This window comes from Cavia porcellus, unplaced genomic scaffold (genome assembly GCF_034190915.1).
Source record: "Cavia porcellus strain 051 isolate PalLab524CR breed Dunkin Hartley unplaced genomic scaffold, mCavPor4.1 scaffold_27, whole genome shotgun sequence".
NCBI classification, from domain to species: domain Eukaryota; kingdom Metazoa; phylum Chordata; class Mammalia; order Rodentia; family Caviidae; genus Cavia; species Cavia porcellus.
Window position 1 is genome coordinate 19,795,877 of NW_026947510.1, and position 21,976 is coordinate 19,817,852.

Here is a 21,976-nt window from a genome sequence, read left to right on the forward strand (position 1 = left end):
AAATGAGTTATACCTTCATCCTTAGCCTTCCTGTCTCTCTCTTCTCTCCTCTCTCTCTCCTTTCTCTCTCCTTTGTCTCTGTCTCTCTCCCTGCCTTGCTTTCTCTCTCCCCGCCCCCTTTCTCTCTCCCTCTTTCTGTTGTTTTATTTTGAGAGGCGTCTCATGATGTTGCCCAAACTGGCCTTCAACTCCTAGGCTGACACCTCCCTTCTCACGCCAAGTCGCAACCTCAGGCCTGCAGAGCGCTCCTCCGGCCACGAGGGGCCGCTGCGGAGCCTTCGCGCTCGCACAACGCCAGCGAGCGCCGTCCCTGCGTGCACGGAGCGTGCGTGCTGGAGGCGGGGCCATGGGCGGAAGCGCAGCCGGCGTGGTCTCCGCCTCCGATACTCGTGCGGCGCCTGTCTTACTGTCGTAGGCTGCCGTCAGCCCCGGCGGCTTCTTGGTGTCCCACTTCTGGTGTGGGCTGATCTTCAGCCCCAGTCTCCCCGACCTTGCCCCGCTCGCCCCTCCCCATGGCGCTGCAGACCTCGGGTGTGGCTTTCCGCAGGATCCTGTCCCATTTCCCCGAGGAGCTGAGCCTGGCTTTTGCCTATGGCTCCGGGGTGTACCGCCAGGCCGGGCCCAATTCAGACCAGAAGGTGAGCCTGGCCTCGGAGCCGGACCGCTCATGCCGAAGCGGCGTGTCCTCCGAGTCCCTTTGTTCTCACGTCACAACCCAGAGTGCAACGCAGAGTGACGACAGCGCCAGCGGAGTCCCAACCCCCGGTACTGGAGTTGGCACTCAGGGCCCTGGCACTGAGTTACGTCCCAACCCTTTCTGTTTTTGAGACAGTGTTTAGCTAAATTGTCCAGCCTGGCCTCGGACTTGGGATCCTCCTGTCCCAGCCACCCAGAGTACTGGATTACACATGGGCATGACCACACTTGGCGTCCTCTAAAATTTAGAGTGTCACCGGTGATTTGTAGATCACAGAGTGAACGGGCCTTAGCCTGTAATGACTGCATAATTTTTCACTGGAGCCTCTCTTTTGAGCAGTCCCGAAAATCCTCCAAGAAGAGACCTTTCATTTTCATTCCCTACATTCAAGTTAATAGTCCTTGTATTCAAACACTGAAATCTCTCAAGTCAGTCTGAAGCCTCAGTACCTCTGCTGCCTTTTCCTCACCTCGAGTTCTGTAAGATTTCTTCCATCCTTAAATTTCTGCTGCCTTTGCTCAGCACTTCTGCAGGGAAGTTTCCTAGCATGGCCAGCACCTCCCTCTCTGGTCTCAGATAAGTGTGTCAGACTGCGTGGCTTTCCCGAGCACATGGGCAGGTTCCCTGACATGCTTCCTACCCTGCCCGGTACTTGTACATTCTTCAGGACATTAGCATTATTGCCAGGAAAATTTCTCCTTTGTCTTCGTGGATCATTCACTCATTCCGAATGAAGCTAATTCACTCTTTATTTTTTCTCCAATAAATTGCGTCTCCTGCCCCATAGACTGAGCTTCCATGCTAAGACCTAGCAGAGTCATTTGAGCTACTACACGAGCAGCTTACCTCTCTTTACCTACTGCTTTAGAGTTTGCCCAAGTGAGTTAATTTGATCTGTGGAGCCAAGTGGAGCACCTTTCCTACATTTAACTGAAAGGCAGTGTAGTTTAAGAGCTCAACACGTTATTTGAGGCTATTTAAGGCTGCCCGTCATGAGCTCTGTGTCCATGGGCCAAGTGCTTATACCTGGGCTTTTATTTCCTTTCCTGTACGATAGGGCTAATAGTAGACCCGCTTCCCGGGATTGTTTTAGAGATGGAATGAGTTACTGTGTGTATTACATGTAAAGCATTCAGAAGAGTCCTGGTTGGCTGGGGATTTAGCTCAGCGACATAAACACCTGCCTTGCAAGCAGGCGGTCGTGAGTTCGATCCCTGGTACTGATAAAAGTTTAAAAAAAAAAAAAAAAAAAAGCAGAGTCCTGGCACAGTACACATTAAATGTTTAGTGTCACCATTGATGAAAAGAGAGCTCTTGTTGGTCCCAAAGGCTTTTACGTTTCCAATGCCAAACCTAGATCTTCTGTTAATCATAGGAGCAGAGTATTTCAGAGCTCTCATTTAGCTGCTTTTCTGAGGTAATGTGACCTCATTCTCGACAGAATGCCATGCTGGACTTTGTCTTTACGGTAGATGACCCCATTGGGTGGCATTCAAAGAACCTGAAGAAGAATTGGAGCCACTACTCTTTCCTAAAGTTTTTGGGGCCCAAGATGATCACCTCTGTTCAGAATAACTATGGTGCTGGAGTTTACTACAATACGTTGATCCTGTGCGATGGTAGGGTAAGTGACTCGTCATCTTGCCTTGGGTTTGTTTACCTTTGATAGTAGGACACTGGTGTGTTCATGCCGGCAGGAAACACTGACTGGACATCTCAAACCCAGGGAGAGGGCAAGAGATGACCTAGTTTAACTCTGCCATTGCCAGTGCCACATTAAGCATATCATTTATTCTTTCTGGGCCTCATTTTCTTATTTCTAAAATGAGGAGCATTAACTAAATTCTTATTTGTCAGACCTTGGGGGAATTATTGGTTTCGTTCCTTGTAATCCATCAGAACTAGTACTAGATGGTGTTTAGGGGCCCTACTGCCTTAACATCACCTGGACCTATATCAAGGTCCTTACCTAATCTCATGTGCCTTGGGGGCCAAGCTGGTCGTGGGGTTTCTGATGGAGGGGGAGCATTCACAAGTAGGGTTTTTTGTTGTTTTATTTGATTTTTTGAGACAGGATCTTGGTATGTAGTTCAGGCTGACCTTGAACTCACTGTATAACCCAGGCAGCCCTCGAACTTGCCGAGATCTTCCTGCCTCAGCCTCCTGAGTGACAGGACACAGGTAGGTGTTTTGTGTTGCTGTGGAAATCAAGGTGCTCTCTGGTCGGGAATTTGGTTTATGTCTTCGTATCTTATATTTATATAAACAGCAGCCTGGTGTTTTGTTCTTTTTCATGCCCATCTCTTTCCCCTTCAGCTTATCAAGTATGGGGTGATTAGCACCCGTGCTTTGATGGAAGACCTGCTCGGCTGGAATAACTTGTACATTGCTGGCCGCCTTCAGAAACCGGTGAGTAAGTGCATGTGCTTTCTGGGGGCCGCCACCATGGAGCCTCTTATCCCCAAACCCTGGTCCTTGTGACTGCCCTACGATGAGAATCTGTGAAGTAGAAATGAGTGTCACATCCTCACTCCCCAAAAAATCCACCAGCAAATAATACTCTGTGATACTGTGAGACAAGAAAAGTTTATTTGGTCTCTTGCTCGTTTCCTGGCACAGAGCTCTTAAACCCTTGGCGTTCACGATAGGTGACCAAGTCCTTTTCAGCCACACCCGAGTTCGTGTTCATACTAGTGAGGTGCCTTTACTTTGTTTTGCTTTCTGCTTTTGTTTTTCTTGTGCGTTGCCAGGGTCTTGCACATGCTGGGCTGCACCACATCCCAGGGTCACCACATCCCTGGATCACCTCCATGATCCCAGGTAGCCTCAGGAATGGGACTGATTTCCAATGAACAGAGGGTTCAGCTCCCAGTCCTGACTCCTGTCCTCCCTTCCGCATTTCCCCACCAGTGACCGACTTAGGCCCAGGTAAAGCAGCTGTCCTAAAACAACAGGGCTCAGAGAGTTTCTGAGTTGTAAGTTTAATACCCATCACTGTCCCCCAGGACCTGGTGCTGGTAAGTCCAGTGTCTTCCTGAGTGTGGGGAGCTGGCTGGCAAATTATCACCCAGAGGGAGGCGCTGTGGGAACCCCCTGTTCACAGCTACTTCCTCACCTGTGGATGGGTGGCATCGCAGGGGGATGTGTCTGCCCTCAGTGTGATCACAGAGTGCGTGGCTGTTGTGAGGAGTTGGGGATCCCTGCTGAGGAAGAACCCCACTTACCCAGTGACAGGAGGTTCTGGGCTAGACAGGTCCCCAGCCCGGGCCCTTCACTCGGGCTCCCCAGTAGCTGGTTGAGCAGATGGTGAGCCCCTCCATTTGGGCAGGAAGAGATGCTGCAGGTGCTGAGGTGCGTCAGTGCCACCAGACCACCTTCCCTCGGAGCCCCCATGCCACAGTGGCATTGGTACAGGAAGCTGGGTTTTATCTAGGCTGGCCTTGGTCTCTGGCTCCTTAGGGACACTACAGGGGGAGACTGGGGAGTAGGTGCTCCTGGCTTGTGAAGAGACAGAAACCAGAGAAAAGGTAGGTGCAGGTATTTGCAAATCCCACCTCCTTTCTGCAGCTTTCTGAGGAAGCCCTGTCCTTGGTGTGACCCCTAGCTAGGCTGTCACAGCACTACTCGCTTCCTGAGGAAGACAAGGTGCAGCATCAGAGAATCTCAGGCTCCAGAGTACTCGGGCTCCTCTCATCACACTTGTTTTTTGTTAATAATAGATAGGTTTATTATTACATATCCATCAGCACCTCGCTTCTTTTTTGTGCTCTGTGGTAGGGGGAAATTAGTCTGGCACCAGCTCCGCCTGCATGGTTTGTGTCAGTAAGACCTCTTTGTTGCCCCATGTGGGCTGTCAGGAGGCCCTTACTTTGCGACTTGAGAGGAAAAGGAAGCCCAGGATGAGGCGCTGTGGTCCCTGCTGCCTGGGAGATTCCTGGACACATTAAATCCGAGTCAACAGAAATCCGACACGAGTGCGCCTCCTGGTGTAAATAACCAGAATAACCATGCTCCCTGCTAGAATGCAGCTGCCGCTGGGCGGGCCCCTATGCACCCCTGGGTTGCCACCAGGCAGACTTAAGGGACTGAGGACAGGCACGGGAGCGACTGGATGGATGGACGGTGGTGATCATAAGCTGAGCAGCTGAGAAGAAAGACACGTCAGACATTCCACAGCTCTGCATCTCTCCTCTGGACTGCCTGTGTCCCAAGTGATTCTCCAGTTTGAACTAGTGACATACCTGAACTTCAAACTGAGGCTGGAAAGCTGGGCGTAGTATGTACACCTGTCATCCTAGCACTCGAGAGGCTGAGGCAGGAGGATCATGAGTTCAAGGCTAGGTTGTACTATATACTGAGTTCTTGTCTCCAAAAAACAAAAATAAATTGAGTTTGGATATGTGGTCTGGTGGTAAACACTTACCTAGCATAAGGCACTAAGTTCCAGCACCAGCACACAAAATAGTGTAGCTCATTAAAATGTACAGAAACATGTATATGCATTTGTAGAAATTAGCAAGCTGTCCTTGTGATGTGTGTGTTTTACAATTTAAATATTTACTCCAATAGAAACTGTTTTTTCTTTTTTCCAGCACTGGGGATGGAACCCAGGGCCTCACACATGCTAGGTGAGCACTCACCATCAAACTATACCCCAGCCCAATAAAAAAATTTTAAACACTCCAGGAACAATACACTTACTGAGATCATTTCTAATATCCAGGCTTGATAAGTGGCAAAGCTCATAATTGAGCAATAAATATAACTGAAAATTTGTAGATGTTTCATTTCTAAGTGTTTTTTTGAGTTTTTTTCATTTTTAATTGCAGTACTACAGATGGAACACAGGGAGCACTCCACCACTGAGCTATATCCCCAGCCCGTTTTAAATTTTATTTCTAAACAGGGTCTTACTAAGTTGCCTGGTCTGGCCCTGATTCAGCCTGCTCAGTAGCTAGGATACTAGGCCTGCACCATTGTGCCACCCTTTTCAAGGTTTGTTTTTCAGTTTTGCTTTGGTTTTGTGATATAAGGAATTAAATCTAGGACTTTTGCCCTGAGCTACCTCCCCAGATTGCTCATTATTTTTTTTTTTTATATTGACACAGACTTTGCTAAGTTAATAAGTTCCTCAGGCTGGGCTCAAGCTTGCGATCCTCTTGCCTCAGCTTTCTAGGGGACTGGGCCACTGGTGTGCACCACCACACCAGCTGTAAGATTTTCTTACATTTACAAAATGTGTAAGTCACTAGGAAGAGGAGTGAATGTAGAGTTAGAAGCCTTCGGTTATATTATTTCTGCTGCTTATTGGCTGTTTATATGAGCTTGGCCAGTGGCCTTTCTCCTCCTCAGTGGCCTTGTCTATAGAATGGGGATCACAATACTTGCTCTGCTGGTGCCTCAGAAACACTGACAGCCAGCCAGTGACACATGATTGGAGGCCAACAGCCCCCGGTCAGGGCACCACCCCTCCCAGTTGGTCCCTGCCTGGGCCCTGTCCCCTCACTGCCTGCACCTCAGGGCGTTCTCCATGAGGGTTGGAGATGCTGCACTCAGTCACGGAGGACAGTGTCCCCTTCTGTCTTTGCCTGACTTGGTTATTTTGAGATAAAATGAGACTGAATTGGAGTTTCCAAAACTTTAAAACTAGATTTTTAGAAACCTGAAAGACCATGAAATCTTAGGAGGTTTTTTGGTGGTTTCTTGGTTTTGGCTTTTCATTAATAGTGTAGGGTTTTTCTATGGTGTGTGTGTAGTTTTTTTTTTTGTCTGTTTTGGGGAATGTTGAACCCAATAACTGCACACCCTCACCCAACCTCAGATTTTACCTAACATTATTCCTATAAGATGAAAATAATTCAAGACAAGGCGGATCAACTATATGCATATGAAGCAAAACCTCACCCTTCTCAGTTAACTCAGAAAAGAAAATATTACTGATAGCAGTCGTTATCCTTGAAGTTTATTAAGTTTCTAGACAAGAAAATTAGATGAGAGACAGTGATATAACTCAGTGCAACACATATTTAGTGTGTAAGAGACTCTGGGCTCAATCTGCAGTGCCAAAACAAAAGAAAAAAACTGGTTTATCTTTCAAAAAAAACTGAAAATGGCGAATGGTTATTCCCACTCCTGCCCCACCTGGCCCCCTCCCGTGGCATCTGTTGTCCAGACCTCTCGGCCATGACAGTCAAATGACTTTGAACCTGAGGTGACAACAGATACTAATCAGACAAGCAAATCTGGTGAAAAGGGACAGGGCCTTTTCCTTTCTTTCTACCTCTATTTTTCTTTCCTTGTTGCTTTCATAGAGTACGGGGGATTGAACATAGAACCTCATGTGTACCAGGCAAGTGCTGTATGACTGGGCTGCACCCTGGTGGTGTTTTATTTTTGATTTTGAAACAGCATCTTGTTAAACTGCCCAAGCTGGCCTAGTGTTCAGCCTTCCTCATAGCTGGGAGTATATGTGTGTTCCACCAAGATCATCTTAAGTGAGAGCATGAGAAGGAAAAATGAGGATACGAGTTTGTTTTTTATGATTTAAAAGGAGTTACATTTTCTAAATCTCCAAAATTGTCATCTTGCAAATTCAAATCAGATTTCTCAATTGCTAGACAGTTAAGTCTTTAAAAGGAGTTAAGGATGTTAAAAAGGAGTTAAAGTTAAAAAGACAGACATTTCTGGGGAAAGTTGAGTGTCATTAAGTTCTGTCATACTTTATTACCTGCTTAGCCTGTGATTGAGGCGCTGTCCAGATTTGTTTCTAAGACCGCCCCTCTCCTGAGTAAGTTACGGGCTGTGTGTGCATGTGTGTGTGTACTGCTGAGCAGGTCACCACAGGGCAGCAGCCTGAGCCTTACAACGCCTTTCAAGTTAAAAACCATAGAGTTTAAAGTAGTTACTAGAATGTGATGGATAATCCTTTGTAAATTTTTTAAAAATCTAAAATAATTTTATCTAACTTTGGATGTTTGTTTTCACATTGCTTTTAGTATGCAGATAATTTTGCTTGTGTGTGAGGTTTTAGTTTGGTTGGATTTTTTTAACTTGCTTGAATCTTAAAAGCATTCAGTTTAACTGCTATTTTGCCACTTTGTTAAGAAGACTTTAACATATTCTTTGTTGTATGTTTTCTTTGCTAATCATTTAGCTTTATTTTTTGTAATGGCTTTATGGAGCTTTAATTCACATAGTGTGTAAGTCAGGCATTTAAAGCATACAGTTCCATGTTTCTTTGGTGTATTTATAGTTGTGTGACTGTCTCTGGGTTGTAGCTTTATTGGTTTACGTTTTGTAGTTAAAGAAACCCCAGTGGTACAAGATGCCCAAATGGCAAGTGGAAAACCTCCCTTCCTCCTCTGGGCTTACCCGGCTGTCAGCCAACTTTGGGCGGCAGCCTTTGAGGCACAGGGCTAGGCCATTCCCTTCAGTACTGAAAAGACACAGTTTCTTCTCTGTGCTGCCAGGTGGCTGTCCTCGAGGAGCCCTGTCCCAAGTAGGGATGCTGGCCTGGCGCTCTATTTGTTTCTTCCTCCTCCAGCAGGGGTGCTGGGAACAGCCCCACTGGGAGACTGGCCCTTTGGTGGAAAAGCTCTGAGGAGTGTTTGAGTCTTTCAAAGTGAGGCAGGGTTGTGACTAAGACCCTGCTGTTTACAATTCAAGTGGCTTGTCCCCGCCACTGTCATAGTGGAGCTATGTGTGGCTTTTCTTTATTCCAGTCTCACAAATCTCTCCTTTGACAATCCCTCCCACCATCGCCCCTTCCGCTCTTCAGCCAAGATCCTGGCATAGCACTAGTGTCATCAGTGCAGTGAGGCAGGCGTTCCCAGGAGGCACAAAGAGCTATTCACCGCCTCAGGCTCTTCTCTCAGCCTCTGGCAGCACCCCCGGCACGCCCGGGCTTTTCCCTCCCACACAAATCACGCTGCAGCTGAGAAAGTTCCTAGTGCACCTTGCTCCGAAGAGCCAGGTCTCAAAGTAGCAGATTCTCCTGAATTGCCACTTCTCCTTTGAGTAAGGACACTTGCCTCTGTACTCTCTTAATTTTCAACAGCAAACGGACTGCCTTCTTACAGCCTAAGTTGAACAACACTCTTGGAGAACAAGTGGGGTTTTGGTTAACTAGGAAAATTCTCCCAAATTTATCCTTTTCTCTGTCTTTGAATTGTTAGCATTTCAGAATAGCTTCTAATGTCACTGGGTTTAAAGCCTTAGAGATTAAAAGAGAGATGGCTGGAGTGAGGGGAGCAGAGAAGGTGTAGAGTTATTGAGAAGGACCTGGAGGTGGAGGTAGCAAGGGGAGGTGGGTGGTAATAGAGAAGCATCACAGGGAACAGGGTCCTGGCCTGCCGTGCAGCCGCTGTGCTTCTGGAGAAAACATGCAACTTCCCTGGCCTTCAGTTTCTCCGTCAGTAAACTGAGGAAACTGGACTCCTAGATCAATAATTGCATATGAAATGCAAGGCTTTAGAAAGTTAGTCAAGGAATAAACATAAGACTTATTTTAGGACCTTAAAGTTGGGGGCTAAGGTATAGCTCAGTGGTAGAGTGTTTACCTGGTACATGCAAGGCCTTTGGTTCAATTCCCAGCACTTTAAAAAAAAAAAAAAGAAAAAGTTTTTTCTTTTTATTATAATCATGTGCCAATAAAAAAGTTAAACCAGGTATAATATCACATGCCTATAAAGCCAGCACTTGGGAGGCTGAGGCAGGAGGACCACTGTGAGTGTGAGGCCAGCCCAGAATACGTAATGAGTTCAAGGCCACCCTAAATGCCTGAACTATATAGTGAGACCGTCTCTCAATAAATAAATAAATAAATAAATAAATAAATAAATAAAAATCAAAGCAGATATTGTGGCATGCGCCTGCAATCCCAGCATTCAGGAAGCTGAAGCAGGAGGATCACCACAAATTCAAGGGTAGCCTGGACTACAAAGTAAGTTTGAGGCCAGCCTGTGGTACAGTGTGATCTCAAGGTTAGCCTGGAATATACTTAGCAAGACTCTGTGTCAAAAAAAAAAAAAAAAAAAAAAAAGAAAGAAAGAAAAGAAAAAAAAATAATCAGGAGGCATTCCTCCCTAACTAAATGTGTGAAAATAAGGATATTGAGGAGTTGATTTGCAGGACATTTACCGTTGGTTCACCAGCTACTCAGGAGCTCTGGGTCCTTGGAAGCTCCTCAGTTTTGCTCTAATGACTGAGAACACTGTGGTCCCAGTGGCAGGGAGACACCAAGGACGTGGCCTGCTAGCCAAATGTAAGGCCCACATGTTACAGGTGTTCCTGCAGGAAGAAAAAATGCAAGGCGAAAGAATTGGGTGGTTAAGCTTGGTTTATAAATGTTACATGTCTTGGTCTTGTAGTACTGCTTTTTGTTATTAATAAAAAGGCTATATCCTGGGATAATATCATCCTCCTTTTTCCTCGCATCTTAATGAAAGTTCATTTTGGAGTTTCTTTCAGTGCGTCCCTCACGTGTCATCTTATTTGTTCTAAACTATGTGTATTTGAGAAAGGCCCCTTACACCACATTTCCTGGAAAGAGGCAGAGTGACTGCCAGCACCACATGGCTGACGGAGGGAGGGGATGCTGCAGACACAGAGGTCCTCGGGCGTCAGTCAGAAGCAGCAGATGGGAAAAGATTCGCTGTGAAGTGCTGTGCCCTCCAAGTTGTCTAGAGAATGTCCTGAGGCCACAGCATTGCACGTCCCGGAACTGCTGGCAGTATATCCTCTACCTGCGGAGCCCCTTTGGCTGCACTCCTAGAAACACACCCAGGAAGGGCTCATGTGCAAGTCTCATTGCATCTTGCTAGCACGCTCCTGAGCTTGATTGTGTGTGTTCCCCATTCTTTTGGCAGGGGTGGTGTTTATTATCACCAAGCTGGGAAGGAATGGGGCTGAGACTTGAACATTCTCTTCATTGCAGTGTGAGCTGTAGAACAGAGAATCTCAGAATGGACTGGAGCTGTTTGTGTCTTACAGGATTTAGAAAGAGCCAAAGAGCAGTTTTTGCTGAATATTTAGAAGAAAAATCATTTTCATTGAGTAGCACAATCAGTTTCCATATTCAATTTTGTGACAATTATTTGATGCAAATCTGGTATCCTTATTTTATAGATGAGGACTTAGATTCTGAAGACTTAAGTAATTTGCCCAAATTCAGAACTAGTGGAGTAGCTGGACTTGAGCCCAGTCCTGTCTTCCAAACCCATGATTTTTCTATTAGCTAACTTTTGTTGCTTTCATTCTTAGTCAAGTTCAAAATCAGTATATCTGGGGCTGGGGATTTAGCTCAGCGGCATAAGCGCCTGCCTTGAAAGCAGGCAGTCGTGAGTTCAATCCCTGGTACCGATAAAAACGAAAAAGCCAAAAAAAAAAAAAAAAAAAAAATCAGTATATCTAAAAATCATGAAATAGAACAAGAGCTGCCCAGCTTATATGTGGGCAAGAAGAGAGATGCAGTCTGACTTCAGAAATAAAATCCTTTCTTCCACTAGAAAACTAAGTGAAGAACAATGGAAAAAAATACAAAATTTAAAAATATTAAAGTTCCCAAGGGACAGTCTTTCTTTTTTAAGCTTATGGTGCAGGTGTGGTAGCATATGGCTGTAATCCTAGCACTCAAGAGGCTGAGGCAGAAGGGTCCCCAGGAGTTCGAGGCCAGCCTGGGAAATATAATGAGTTGAACTGCATAGTGGGACCCTATCTCAAAAAAAAAAAAAAAAAAAAGTCCTGTTGTAAGTTTCCTCATTTAAAGGAATAATTTTGTTTTGTCATCGTGATCCCTTTCTGTGCATGATTTCTCTGACTTTGGCCTCAGATGGGAGATTCTTGGGTTACTTAGAACAGTAAGTATCTCGAGTCAGCTGAACTGATAGTCTGGGATCTTGGTGGTGGGTGTTGGAGACAGTTCCCAGGCACATATGAACCGTGGCTCTGTGGCGGGAGCGCCGTGAGTTTGATATCTACCTGGGCAAATTCACAAGACACTGTCAGAAGGAGCGGGCTAGGGCTTTACTTAGTAGTAGAGCACAGCAAAAAATAAACCCGGAGCTTCAGCTCTACTTCTGGCACTTTTCCTCTGACCATCCTGCTTTTCCAGGTGAAAATCGTAGCCATGAATGAAGATGTCACCCTGAGATCGGCCCTGGATAAGAACCTGAAGAGTGCGGTTACTGCAGCCTTCCTCATGCTCCCCGAGAGCTTCTCCGAAGAGGAGCTGTTTGTGAAGATCGCGGGGCTGTCCTACGCGGGTGAGTGGTGGGGCGCCCGGCACCCTCACCATTACCTCACACAAGCTCCCGTGGGACTTTGTGTTGGCCTTTTGTGACCTGGTTGAGAGGAGCTGGCCGGTGCCGTGTCCCTCTACTCTACCACGGGACAGTGGCTGAACTGCGGAATTGTCACACTGACCCAGTGTTTGTGTCAGTTTGGCAGTCCCTGTCCCAGTAATGTCCGGTGGATTTTCCCTCCGTACATGGCCGAGTCAAGGATCCTGCCTGTACTCAGCTGCTGTTTCTCTGTTTCTAGTCTTGGTTTGGTGCTGAGGACTGAGCCAAGGTCTCACTCGTGCTGCTCCTCTGGAGCCCTCGTGCCTCTCCTCGCCGCACAGGGTGTGCACAGTTCTGCCCCATTCATTTATTTGTCTATTAGTTATCTAAATTTTTAAAAAATGCTGGGCCAGGGACATAGGCCAGTTTGAGCTACATAGCAAGTTCAAGATCAGCTTGCACTACAAAGCGAGACCCTGTCTCTAAAAACAAAAACCAAAAAATAAAATAAAAACAAAAAAAGTACCCTCCTACTTAGGAAAAAAGAGTTTGAAAGCAAGGGTGTAGCTCAGCAGTAGAACATTTACCTAGCTTGCATAAGGCCGTGGGCCAGTCCCCAGCACTGCAAAGGGGTGGGATTAGGGGAAACACTTTCCTAAATAAACTTTCCTAATTCTAGTATGAATCAAAGAACCTCCTTTCCTCCCCTCTTCCCCTTCTCCCCTCTTCCTCGTCCTCTCCTCCTCTTCCATTATTTCCTATAATCAGCATTACTGTGCTGCTTCCTGGCTTCTAGGAATTCTTTATAAATTATTATTTTGTTGTTGGTAGTGGTTTTTTTGAGATGGGATCTCACTATGTAGTTCAAGATGGTCTTAAACTCACTATGTAGTTCTGAACATTGAAGAATTTTATCAGATCACGTACTCTTTTTCACCAACTTGTGTTTTGTTTTGGGTTTTTTGTTTGTTTGTTTTTGTTTTTGTGCTGAGGTTCAAATTCTAGGCCTCACGGATACTACACACGTGCTCTGCCCCTGAGCAAGCCCCAGCCCCAGACTTTCTTCAGGGAACCTGGAAGTCAGCTGATATTTGCTGGAACTGGACTGGGAAGGGTAGAAAAGGCTCAAAGCCTTTAGGTAGATAATCTCCTGGTATGAGATTTACTTCCTGCCATGTGTTGAAAGACAGATTTTCCTCCTTTCTTCTTAAGGCTTCTGAGAATCTATTTTCCTTGAATGGATCCAATCTATCCCCGAGTGTCTCAAGCTCTCAGAACATCCCAAGTCTGCTCACCCTGGGATCTCACCTGTACTTACAACTCTGACATTCTCCACCTTTTCCCAGTTGAGGGATGGCTATGGGCCTAACCAGGGAGGATCAACACTTCTCCCAGAGGGAACAAGGGAGGAGAAAACGGTGTCTCACTCCCCGTGGACAAGTTCCTGCACATCATGCCCAGCAGAGGCAGGAGCCGTGACTTTTGCCAGGGTAATAACAGCCCGGTCCATTTTAATAATGATCCCTTTGCTCCAGAGCCCCCATTTATGGAAGTGTTACCCTAAGTGATGGGTGAGAAAAGGGTAGGTGGAGAAGCCAGGAAAAGAAAGCTTTGCAGTCCTTAGCATTTAAGGCCAGGGAAGAGGAGCCCCATGTGATTTTCAGGAGCCACTTTGAACTTTTCTACAGAAGGGTGAACTAGTGGTGGTTGGCATCCTGGTTTAGCAGTTACCAGATGAATTAGCTTCCTGGACTCTGAGGTAGCAAAGGGAGCCTGTGCTCCAGGCAGCTCCATTGCGGGGAGCAGGCATAGGGGTCAGCGGTGCCACCAGGACATACACGTGCCGGGAGATGAGGCAGGTGGGGGGAGCCACGACTGATGGCATTGCAGTCTGTGTTCTGCGCAGGAGAATACAGCTTGTGTTACTCAGTGCCCCATGTGCTGTCCATACTTCAGTGTTGCAACAATTTAATCATGGTAGCCTTCTGCTTGGGGGCCGTGCTCCAGCCCCAGGTCACAGAGGAGAAACAGGCCAGTGCAGTCCTGTCTCAGGCCCCGCATGTGGTGGATATGGACCTAGTACCTGCATCCCAGGTGTGTGTAGTACTTCTCTAGTCCCCTGAGTTCTTGCTCATAAAAGCAGTGGCTCCCAATGATACCTGCCTTGGGATAACCTCTGTGAGACATGTTTGCAGCGTGCAGGAGAGGATCGGCATGAGTATCACTAATGTGCTGTGGTCACATGTTCCTCAGGCTGGCACACTGTCATCTGAAGGGTGATTGACACCATGACATCAGGCTACCCAGGATGACAACATAATTACTGACACCCCTGGGAGTCCTTTTTACAGTTTACAAAAATTGGTGGGGCAAAAGGAGGCACAAACTTTGTGGGATTCCACTGTCAAAAGAATTAAAGTGAAGCTGCACGTGAAATACAGTCTGCAATCCCACTACTGTGGGAGACTGAGGCAGGGAGTTTGCAAGTTCAAGCCCAGCCTGGGCAATTTAGCAACTTAGTAAAACCCTGTCTCTACATAAAAAGGGCTGAAATGGAGCTCAGTGCATAGACCCTGTGTTGATGCCCAGCCCCACCCCTCAAGAAAGAATTGTACAAAAATGCCTGTTAAGACCAGCAGAATACTTAGACTAGGAGAATTCAAACGTGACAGCTCCCATGCATGTGATGCTTCAAGGTTGGAAGGAATGAGAAACACTTTCTAGCACCCCCCTGTAAGAGAACAAGCTGCTTTCAATCCTGGGGTCTGAGAACGGCAGGACCACTTCGAGGAATAAAGAAAGCCACAAAAAATTGCCATTGAGTAATTCTTGTGAGGAACTCAGCAGTAGGCACCGTGTCCTGGGTGTGGTTTGATTTAACATTCCTAGCTAAGTCCCAGTACGAGTCAGAAGAGAAGCAGACAGGGTAGTGTACACCTGTCATCCTAGCATTCAGGAGGCTGATTGCCATCAGTTCGAGGCCAGCCTGGACTACATAGTGAGTCCCTGTAAAAGTCAGGAGAGCTGGGCATGGCAGTGCACACTTATAATCCCAGCACTCAGGTGGCTGAGGCCAGAGGATTATTGCAAAGAAAGTCTGAAGAAAAATACTTCCTGTGATGTGAGAGCCGCAAGGGCTCATCCACCATGTTGAGGCCATCCAAAGTCTCACAGTCTTGCTGGTGCTCTGGGATTTGGAACCTGCTTCTCTCCCCTTGGGGCCATAAACTGTGCTGAGGCTTCAGTTAGAACTCTGTGTCACCTCTCAATGACCTGCTCGATTCTGAGGATGCAACACTCCTGGAGGGGTGGTCGTTACCCTGTGCCTCTAGCATTGTGGGTTCCATAGTGGCGTCAGGCACTGCTCTAAGCATTCTCCATGGGTGCTGCTTCCAGGCCCTGAGAGCCATGAGCTGATTACGTCCCGGCCTCAGTCAGCACTTAGAACCCCGAAGCCCTGGGAGCTTGCCTAACCTGAGTGTCCTTGGAACACAGGTCTTGTTCTGTGACTACACTCTTCCTCAACTTGCTGTCTGTGCAGGATCTGTCCTGCTTGTCCCGTTCTCCTGGGACAGTTTCCCCCAGCCTTACAGCTCAGTCCTAGCTCCCACCGGGATCTCACTGCCTCCGTGCCTCACCATCGTCTCTTCCTGCCTGGGCTTCTCCCTCAGCATTCTGCAGTCTGACACTCTGTGGAACTTACAGGGCTGTCTGGGGTCCTTGTCCCACTGTGGGATTCGATGGCAGGTGTGTTTGTCTCTCTTTGCTCCCTCTGTGGGGTGCTTACTGATGCATGGGGGCTGCAGTCAATCATGGTTCCTTCCTGAGTCCTCACCCTGCCCTGTGTTTCTCTACAGAAAGCAAAGCCTAGTCCTGATTTGCCCACCAGGGCCTTTCCCTTCCCCATGGATCCAGTGCAGTAGTGTTTTCCCCGGCTGTCGAGATATTTTGGAGAACGCATTCTAGATGGCACATGAGACTGCCGTCTAGAAACACTGTTTTAGTCTCCTCACCCTTGTAAAGTGCTGCAGCCAAACCCAGGGCCTAGCTATTCTCGGGAGGCTCTCGGCCATCTTGCTGCACTCCTAGCCCTGAGTATAGCAGTGTACCTCATACACCTACCTTACTTTTCCACTCTAAATTTTTTATGTTAGCATAATAGTAGCCAGCAGAGTATCTCAGTATCTTTCCTTGAGGAATACAGGAGGCAATTTTTGTGTTTACCCACATTGCCTCAACAAAAGGCAAGGTATGTGCATGTATGCAAAAGTGTCAAACCAGAATTTATACCCGTGTTATGCTCTGTAGAACCATCTTTTTGCATATGAATACCTGAGTACCTATAATACACCTTTGGCACTCCAGAACTTATTTCTTTAAAAAAAGTTTCCTTCTGATTTTTCTGATAGAAGTAACCCAATTCAATACAACGGCACATGAATAAAGCAAATTTGCAAGTTTTAGAGGAGATCAAAAGTGAATCATCATCAAGCCAGGTGTGGTGGCACACACCTGTAATCTCAGCATTTGAAGGCTATTATTTTATTTTATTGACATCTTACTTTGTATTTAGGTGTGCTAATTGAAGTAAAGATTTTTTTTAAGAGTACTAATGGTATTTTCCTCGCAGGTCATATAGGAATTTATTTCTGATGTTATCTTGTAGGTTTTATAAACAAGTACATGCTGATGTGAAGATGTTGCTATTTATTAAGAATTTAATACTTTATCTTATTAGTATTTCATGTTCCTGTTAACCACATATTGCATAATATAATAAGACCTGCTGACAAAACAGCAAGACCAGCCATGTGTCAAGTATGTCCCACAAAAGGCCAGGAAAGCAGAACACACGTGCTGTCCATGTACGTGATGCCTGTGTCTGGAACATGCTGTTGGCATGTGCACACTGCCTTGGTAACTGAAATAAAAAGAAAAGGTTGCTGTTGGCCTGGAGTCTAGCCCCAGGACCTAGCTGAGCACCATGCGGTGTTCACCTGCCCACTGCAGCTGCCCTGGCGGCCTGGGCAGCAGGTGTGCGGCTATCTCCTTTGTTTTATCTTTTTTTTCGATTTTTTGCTTTTGCTTCTTTTTGTGACAGGTTCTCACTATGAGGTCCAGCCTGTCCTTGGACTGGTGGCCATCCTGCCTCAGCAGGAGGGATCACAGACATGTGCTACCAAGCCCAGACTTTTCCTTTCATGAAGCCACCAGCAGTAGTCCTGGGGCTCCACCTAATGGCATCTAACCCTGACCACCTCTCAAAAGTGCCACCTCTAAGCACCAGGGTCAGATTGAGTCTCTGCCCTCTTAGTCACCCTACTCGGAGACTACACCCCACTGTGAGTTTTGAAGGGAAAAATCACATCCAAACCACTGCAGACATCTTCATATTTTAACTTTCCCTGAAATGAGCCACCAGCGGGCTCTAGCAAGGTGCTAGCACTTGCTGTTCTGGTGTGACTGCTGCGACACTGTCTTCACCCTCACAAGTGACCCAGTTTGGTGACAGATTGCACTGTCACCCTGGCCCCAGAGGTTTCCTCTGCTGCTAGGCTGTCTGCCTACCCTTGTCCCACCCTGCCGCTGGCAACTCCCCATCTCTCCAGCCAAGATTTCGCCACCTGTCAGCCACGTCGCTCTCCCTCCCAAGATAATCCAGCACTTTGTGTCGAGCTCATTTTTCATGCCCAGTGTCCCTGCCTGTAAAGTTTGTGCACTTCCGCTGAGCTGCACCCTGCCCTACCTACCTTTTGGGGTTTTTTTGTTTGTTTGGTTTGGTTTTTTGCATGTGTGATCTACTAGGATTGAACCCAGGACCTTCTCTCTGAGCTTGACACCCAGCCCATCCATCCATCCATTCTTTCATTTATTCAAACATTTATTTAAATTTTGAGGCAGGGTCTTGCTGAGTTGCCAGGTTGCCCAGGCTGGTCTCAAATTTGCAATCTTCCTGCCTCAGCTTCCCACGGTTCTGGGATTACTAGTGTGTGCTAACCGCCAGCCCTGTCTGAATTCAGGTCACCCTGCTAGGCCTTCACTTCGTCCTCCCATTTCATCCCTTCTTGGTCTTGCACATCCTTCTGATGCTTGTCAAGGGCAGAGGCTGCGCACTGTTCATTTCTTTCCAAAGTTGCCCTCTGTCCTTCAGAATTGTTTATTTTGCAACTCATAGGCAGAGGTAGCATTCCTGATCATTGGCACTCAGGATTTTTAAAGTTGCATTTGCTCTCAGTTCCATCTTAAAGATAAACCTTCTCACCAGGACTCTTACCACTCACTGCCCTTCCCTTAATCAAATGTAATAAGGCTTATCAGACCTAGAAAGCCACTTAGTGGTCCTCACCCAGTCAGTCAGGGTGACTCTGCACGCAGTGCACGGTTCCTGTACTGTGGTTGGCTCAGGTGGGCAGGTTCCTGGAGGCACAGGAACACCTGCAGGAGAAAACAGTAGTGAATCACTTCTCTTGAGAATTGCCTTGGTGCCTGGAAAGCCATGTTCTATGTTTTATTTGCAAGTAGGGCTTTCTGATGCTAGAGGCATTTGTCTCCCAAGTAAGTGCCTGCCTGCCTGCCTTCCTTGGGTTGGGTGTTCATGTTTCAAGGAGGAAAAGAAAGTGTTTTAATGAGTCCTGCCAGGTCGGACCAGTGCAGTGGTAGAGTGGGAGAAGTGGTTCATAGATCACAGTGTGTATTCTTCATAGCAGATTTTGCTCACTCACCAGGTGACTTCCGCATGGTGATCGGGGAGGAAAAGGCGAAGGTACTGAACATCGTGAAGCCCAACGTAGCCCACTTCCGTGAGCTGTATGGCAGCATACTGCAGGAGGACCCGCAGGTGGTGTACAAGATCCAGCAGGGCCACCTGGAGGTAAAGCACCACTCGCGTGGGCTCTGAAGCCAGAGCTGTTGGGGGAAGCTGTGGAATCCTAGGACTAGAATAGTAGCATTCTCTGAAAAAGCAAGTGTCGTCAAGTCTGGGCCTCTGTGTTTTTCATAACGGGAGTAGGGCAAGGGAATGGCAGAAGTGAGATGGGGCCCTGTCTGCCCCAGGTGCATCATTGTCACTAATCACCAGTCCACACGAGTCTCCTGTCACAGCCATATGTGTCGGCAGTGGTCGCCATCATGACAGTTTACCCTGGTGTCCAGGCCCCATTTGCATGCATGCACTTTTGTACAGATTTGTGCACACAGGCATATGAGGACCTTTGGACTTTTTTTTGTTTGATCTGGTTTTGTGTAAATGGGCTCATACATATTTTTCTAAAGATTGATTTTCCTCTGCTCATTGTTTGTTATACTTTGGAACTTTGCTATTTGGTACCAGACAAAACTTTTTTATCAAGGTATTTATAAAATTTTGAAAATTAAGAAGCCTTTCTTTGGAGAAAAGTGATTCAAATTTAAGATTTCTTAAACTGCAGAAATCACAAGACTCTTTTTTCCTTTAACCTAAAGAACCCTGTATTTTATTTCTTTTAACCTCTTCTGCTTCCACATAATAGGGATAGCTAACATTACATTAATAGTGGATTAACAGGATGTCCAGCATGGAAAAGAGACTTTAAAACATAGGAATTATTTTAAAGATAAGACAGTGACACATGGAGCACTCAAATCCCCATGCTTTGGTTTAGATATGATGGGTCCCCCAAGTGTCCCGTTTTGGGGTTTGGTCCCCAGTGCAGCAGAGTCAGAAATGGGGCTTTTGGAAGTGACTGGGTCACAAGGGTTACTCTAACCTCATTGGTGGAGGAATCCATTTCATCTCAGCTCAGTGACCTTGTTAGGAGGTCGTGTCTGATAGCATAGAGCAGGTCATAGCGGAGCTTTGAAGGGAAGGGTTTTTACTCTGGTCTCTTCCCTGGGGGTTTTTTCCTTCCTGGCCACCACTGGCAAGCAGCTCTCCTGCACCATGCCCTTCTGCCATGAAAATAGTGGTCTAAAAGCCTAAAAATAGTGGAACCAGCAAGCATGGACTGAAACCTGAGAAATGGTGAGTTAGAATTAACCTTTCCTCTGTGAAATTGACTTTCAGATCTTTTGTCATAGTGACAGTAAGACAGACTAACATACCCATCACTGACACACTGACACACTCTGATTCTTGTGTTACCTCCATCATCTATGTAGTAAAATTTGACTATTATCTCTTGATTCGTTATCTCTTGAGTCTTTTCAATTTTATAATGTTTTTCTGCCATCCTTCTATGCAGATAAGGATTTTTTCACTATTTTATACTACCTTTATCTGTGTGCACACACACACATACACGCTTTTTCTGTCTTTTTATTTCTCTTTTTCCTGTTTCTTTCAGGGAGATTTGTTCAGCTTTCTGCAAGAATTTTTCTCATTGTCTGTTAATTTTTCCCATTGTCTGTTAATGCCTTTGTTGAGTTTTCAGTTTCCCTTGAATATTCCTTTTATTGATGAATCATTTTTTCTTCATCTCTTTAATGCTCTCTACCTTAACTTTTGTTTTTTATTTGTGTTTTCATGGGGCTGGGATGGAACCCAGGGCCTTGTGCATACAAGGCAAAAGCTCTATCACTGAGCCACATCCCTAGCCCTGTGACTATAATTTTTGAAGTTTCTCCTTGCTCCTTCATTTGTCCTCTAGTACCTATTCTCCCTTGACTTTCTCCTGTGTTGGATTGTCAGTGTCTTGATGACTTTCCTGACCCGTCTTAAAACACCAAGGCTCTAAGACGTGGGCTGTGAGTTCTCTGTGGTGGGTAGGGCTTGGAAGCTGGTAGCTTCCACATAGAATAGGGCAAAGACTGTTCTGTCAGAGGACCCCAGAGAATCACCTGCTCGCTGGCTAGAGGACAGAGATAATAATATGCCTGAGCACCATCCTTTTGCAAACTGGAGCAAGGAAAAAGGACTAGGAATTCCCTGAGTTTTGAGGATAAACCTGAGCAAGTGTCCTCCTTCTGACATGGAAAGTCCACTTGTTTCCTTCCCCATTGGTTTCTTTCTTGGGGAAACTTACAAGATCAGGGCTCAGCTGCAGCTTCTGGTGCTGCATTCCATCTCCAGGCTCTAGGTGATTCCCTTCTTTCCCTCCCCTGCCATCTGCTCCAGACTTCCTGCACCCTCCTCCAGCACCACTGCTCAACTAGAAGAGGTGACCACACCCAAATCTTCGAGGAGTGGAAGATGTGGGTCACCTCACTGATCTCACTTGTCCCCTGAAAATCAAAACTGGGCAAGGGAGCCCAGTGTGGTGCAGCACTCCAGTAATCCTAGCACTCTGGAACACTGAGGCAGGAGGATTGTAAGTTCAAACCCAGCCTGAGCTGCTTGGCAATTTGGAGAGGCCCTATCTCAAAATATATATGGAAGAGAGACTGGGGAGGCAGCTCAGTGCCAAGTCGCTAGGTTCAATCCCCAGTACCATATATACATGGGCACACACTCATGTGCACACAGACACACAGACATACACACAGTAGAGCAAGGGTTACTCGGAGACATGTATCCATGGCTCTGCCTCCTGTCAGTCATCTTCAGTTAGACTTGAAGTGTGAGAGTCTTAACACGACCATTGGCTATTCCAGCTTGAATGTTAGTGGAATACACGGGGACCTTTGACCGCCCAGACCTAGAACTGTGAAGGGAAAACACAGGGTTCCCAGATAGATTACAGGAGCAATGAGAAGCAGGGTCGTGTCTTTTTCCACCTCTGGGTCCCCAAGCCTGTGTCTCCAGCCAGCTGGGGACACAGTAGGATGTGACTGACAGGCATCATCTTAGGATGGACATAACCCATTGTTTATAGAGGATTTCATCACCAGGCTGCTGCCTCTGTATCTTGATTGCTCAGTCAAAGATTTGCAGGTGGTGCCCACTACATTGTGGGCCAACACAGAATGCTGGCACCCCTTTGCTACCAGATATGGTGATCTGAGCCTGCTATCACCCCACACACTGCTCTGCCCTGGAGTGGGCACTGTCACCGAAGTCTGCTTCCCGACTATCTTGGTTACTTTT

At 46.7% G+C, this 21,976-nt stretch overlaps 1 protein-coding gene and 1 long non-coding RNA gene across 4 annotated transcripts in view; both read left to right on the forward strand.

Moving 5' to 3' along the window:
* Window positions 1-331: 331 nt before the first annotated feature.
* The window catches only part of Tamm41 (TAM41 mitochondrial translocator assembly and maintenance homolog), a 42,718-nt gene continuing 21,073 nt past the window's right edge, over window positions 332-21,976 (forward strand). Inside the window, exons 1-5 of one of the 3 annotated variants that reach the window (XM_013144498.3) lie at window positions 332-638; window positions 2,139-2,321; window positions 3,014-3,106; window positions 11,808-11,958; window positions 18,702-18,847. In XM_013144498.3, coding sequence (XP_012999952.1) covers window positions 513-638; window positions 2,139-2,321; window positions 3,014-3,106; window positions 11,808-11,958; window positions 18,702-18,847 — 699 coding nt within the window. In that variant the 5' untranslated portion in view covers window positions 332-512. The remainder of the gene's footprint in view (window positions 639-2,138; window positions 2,322-3,013; window positions 3,107-11,807; window positions 11,959-18,701; window positions 18,848-21,976) is intronic. The other 2 variants (XM_003462728.5, XM_023561921.2) reach the window with 2 other exon arrangements.
* LOC134473510 (uncharacterized) lies at window positions 3,113-10,110 on the forward strand. Its single transcript, XR_010043780.1, has 2 exons — window positions 3,113-3,714; window positions 4,265-10,110. It is a non-coding gene; the product is annotated as an uncharacterized LOC134473510 (long non-coding RNA).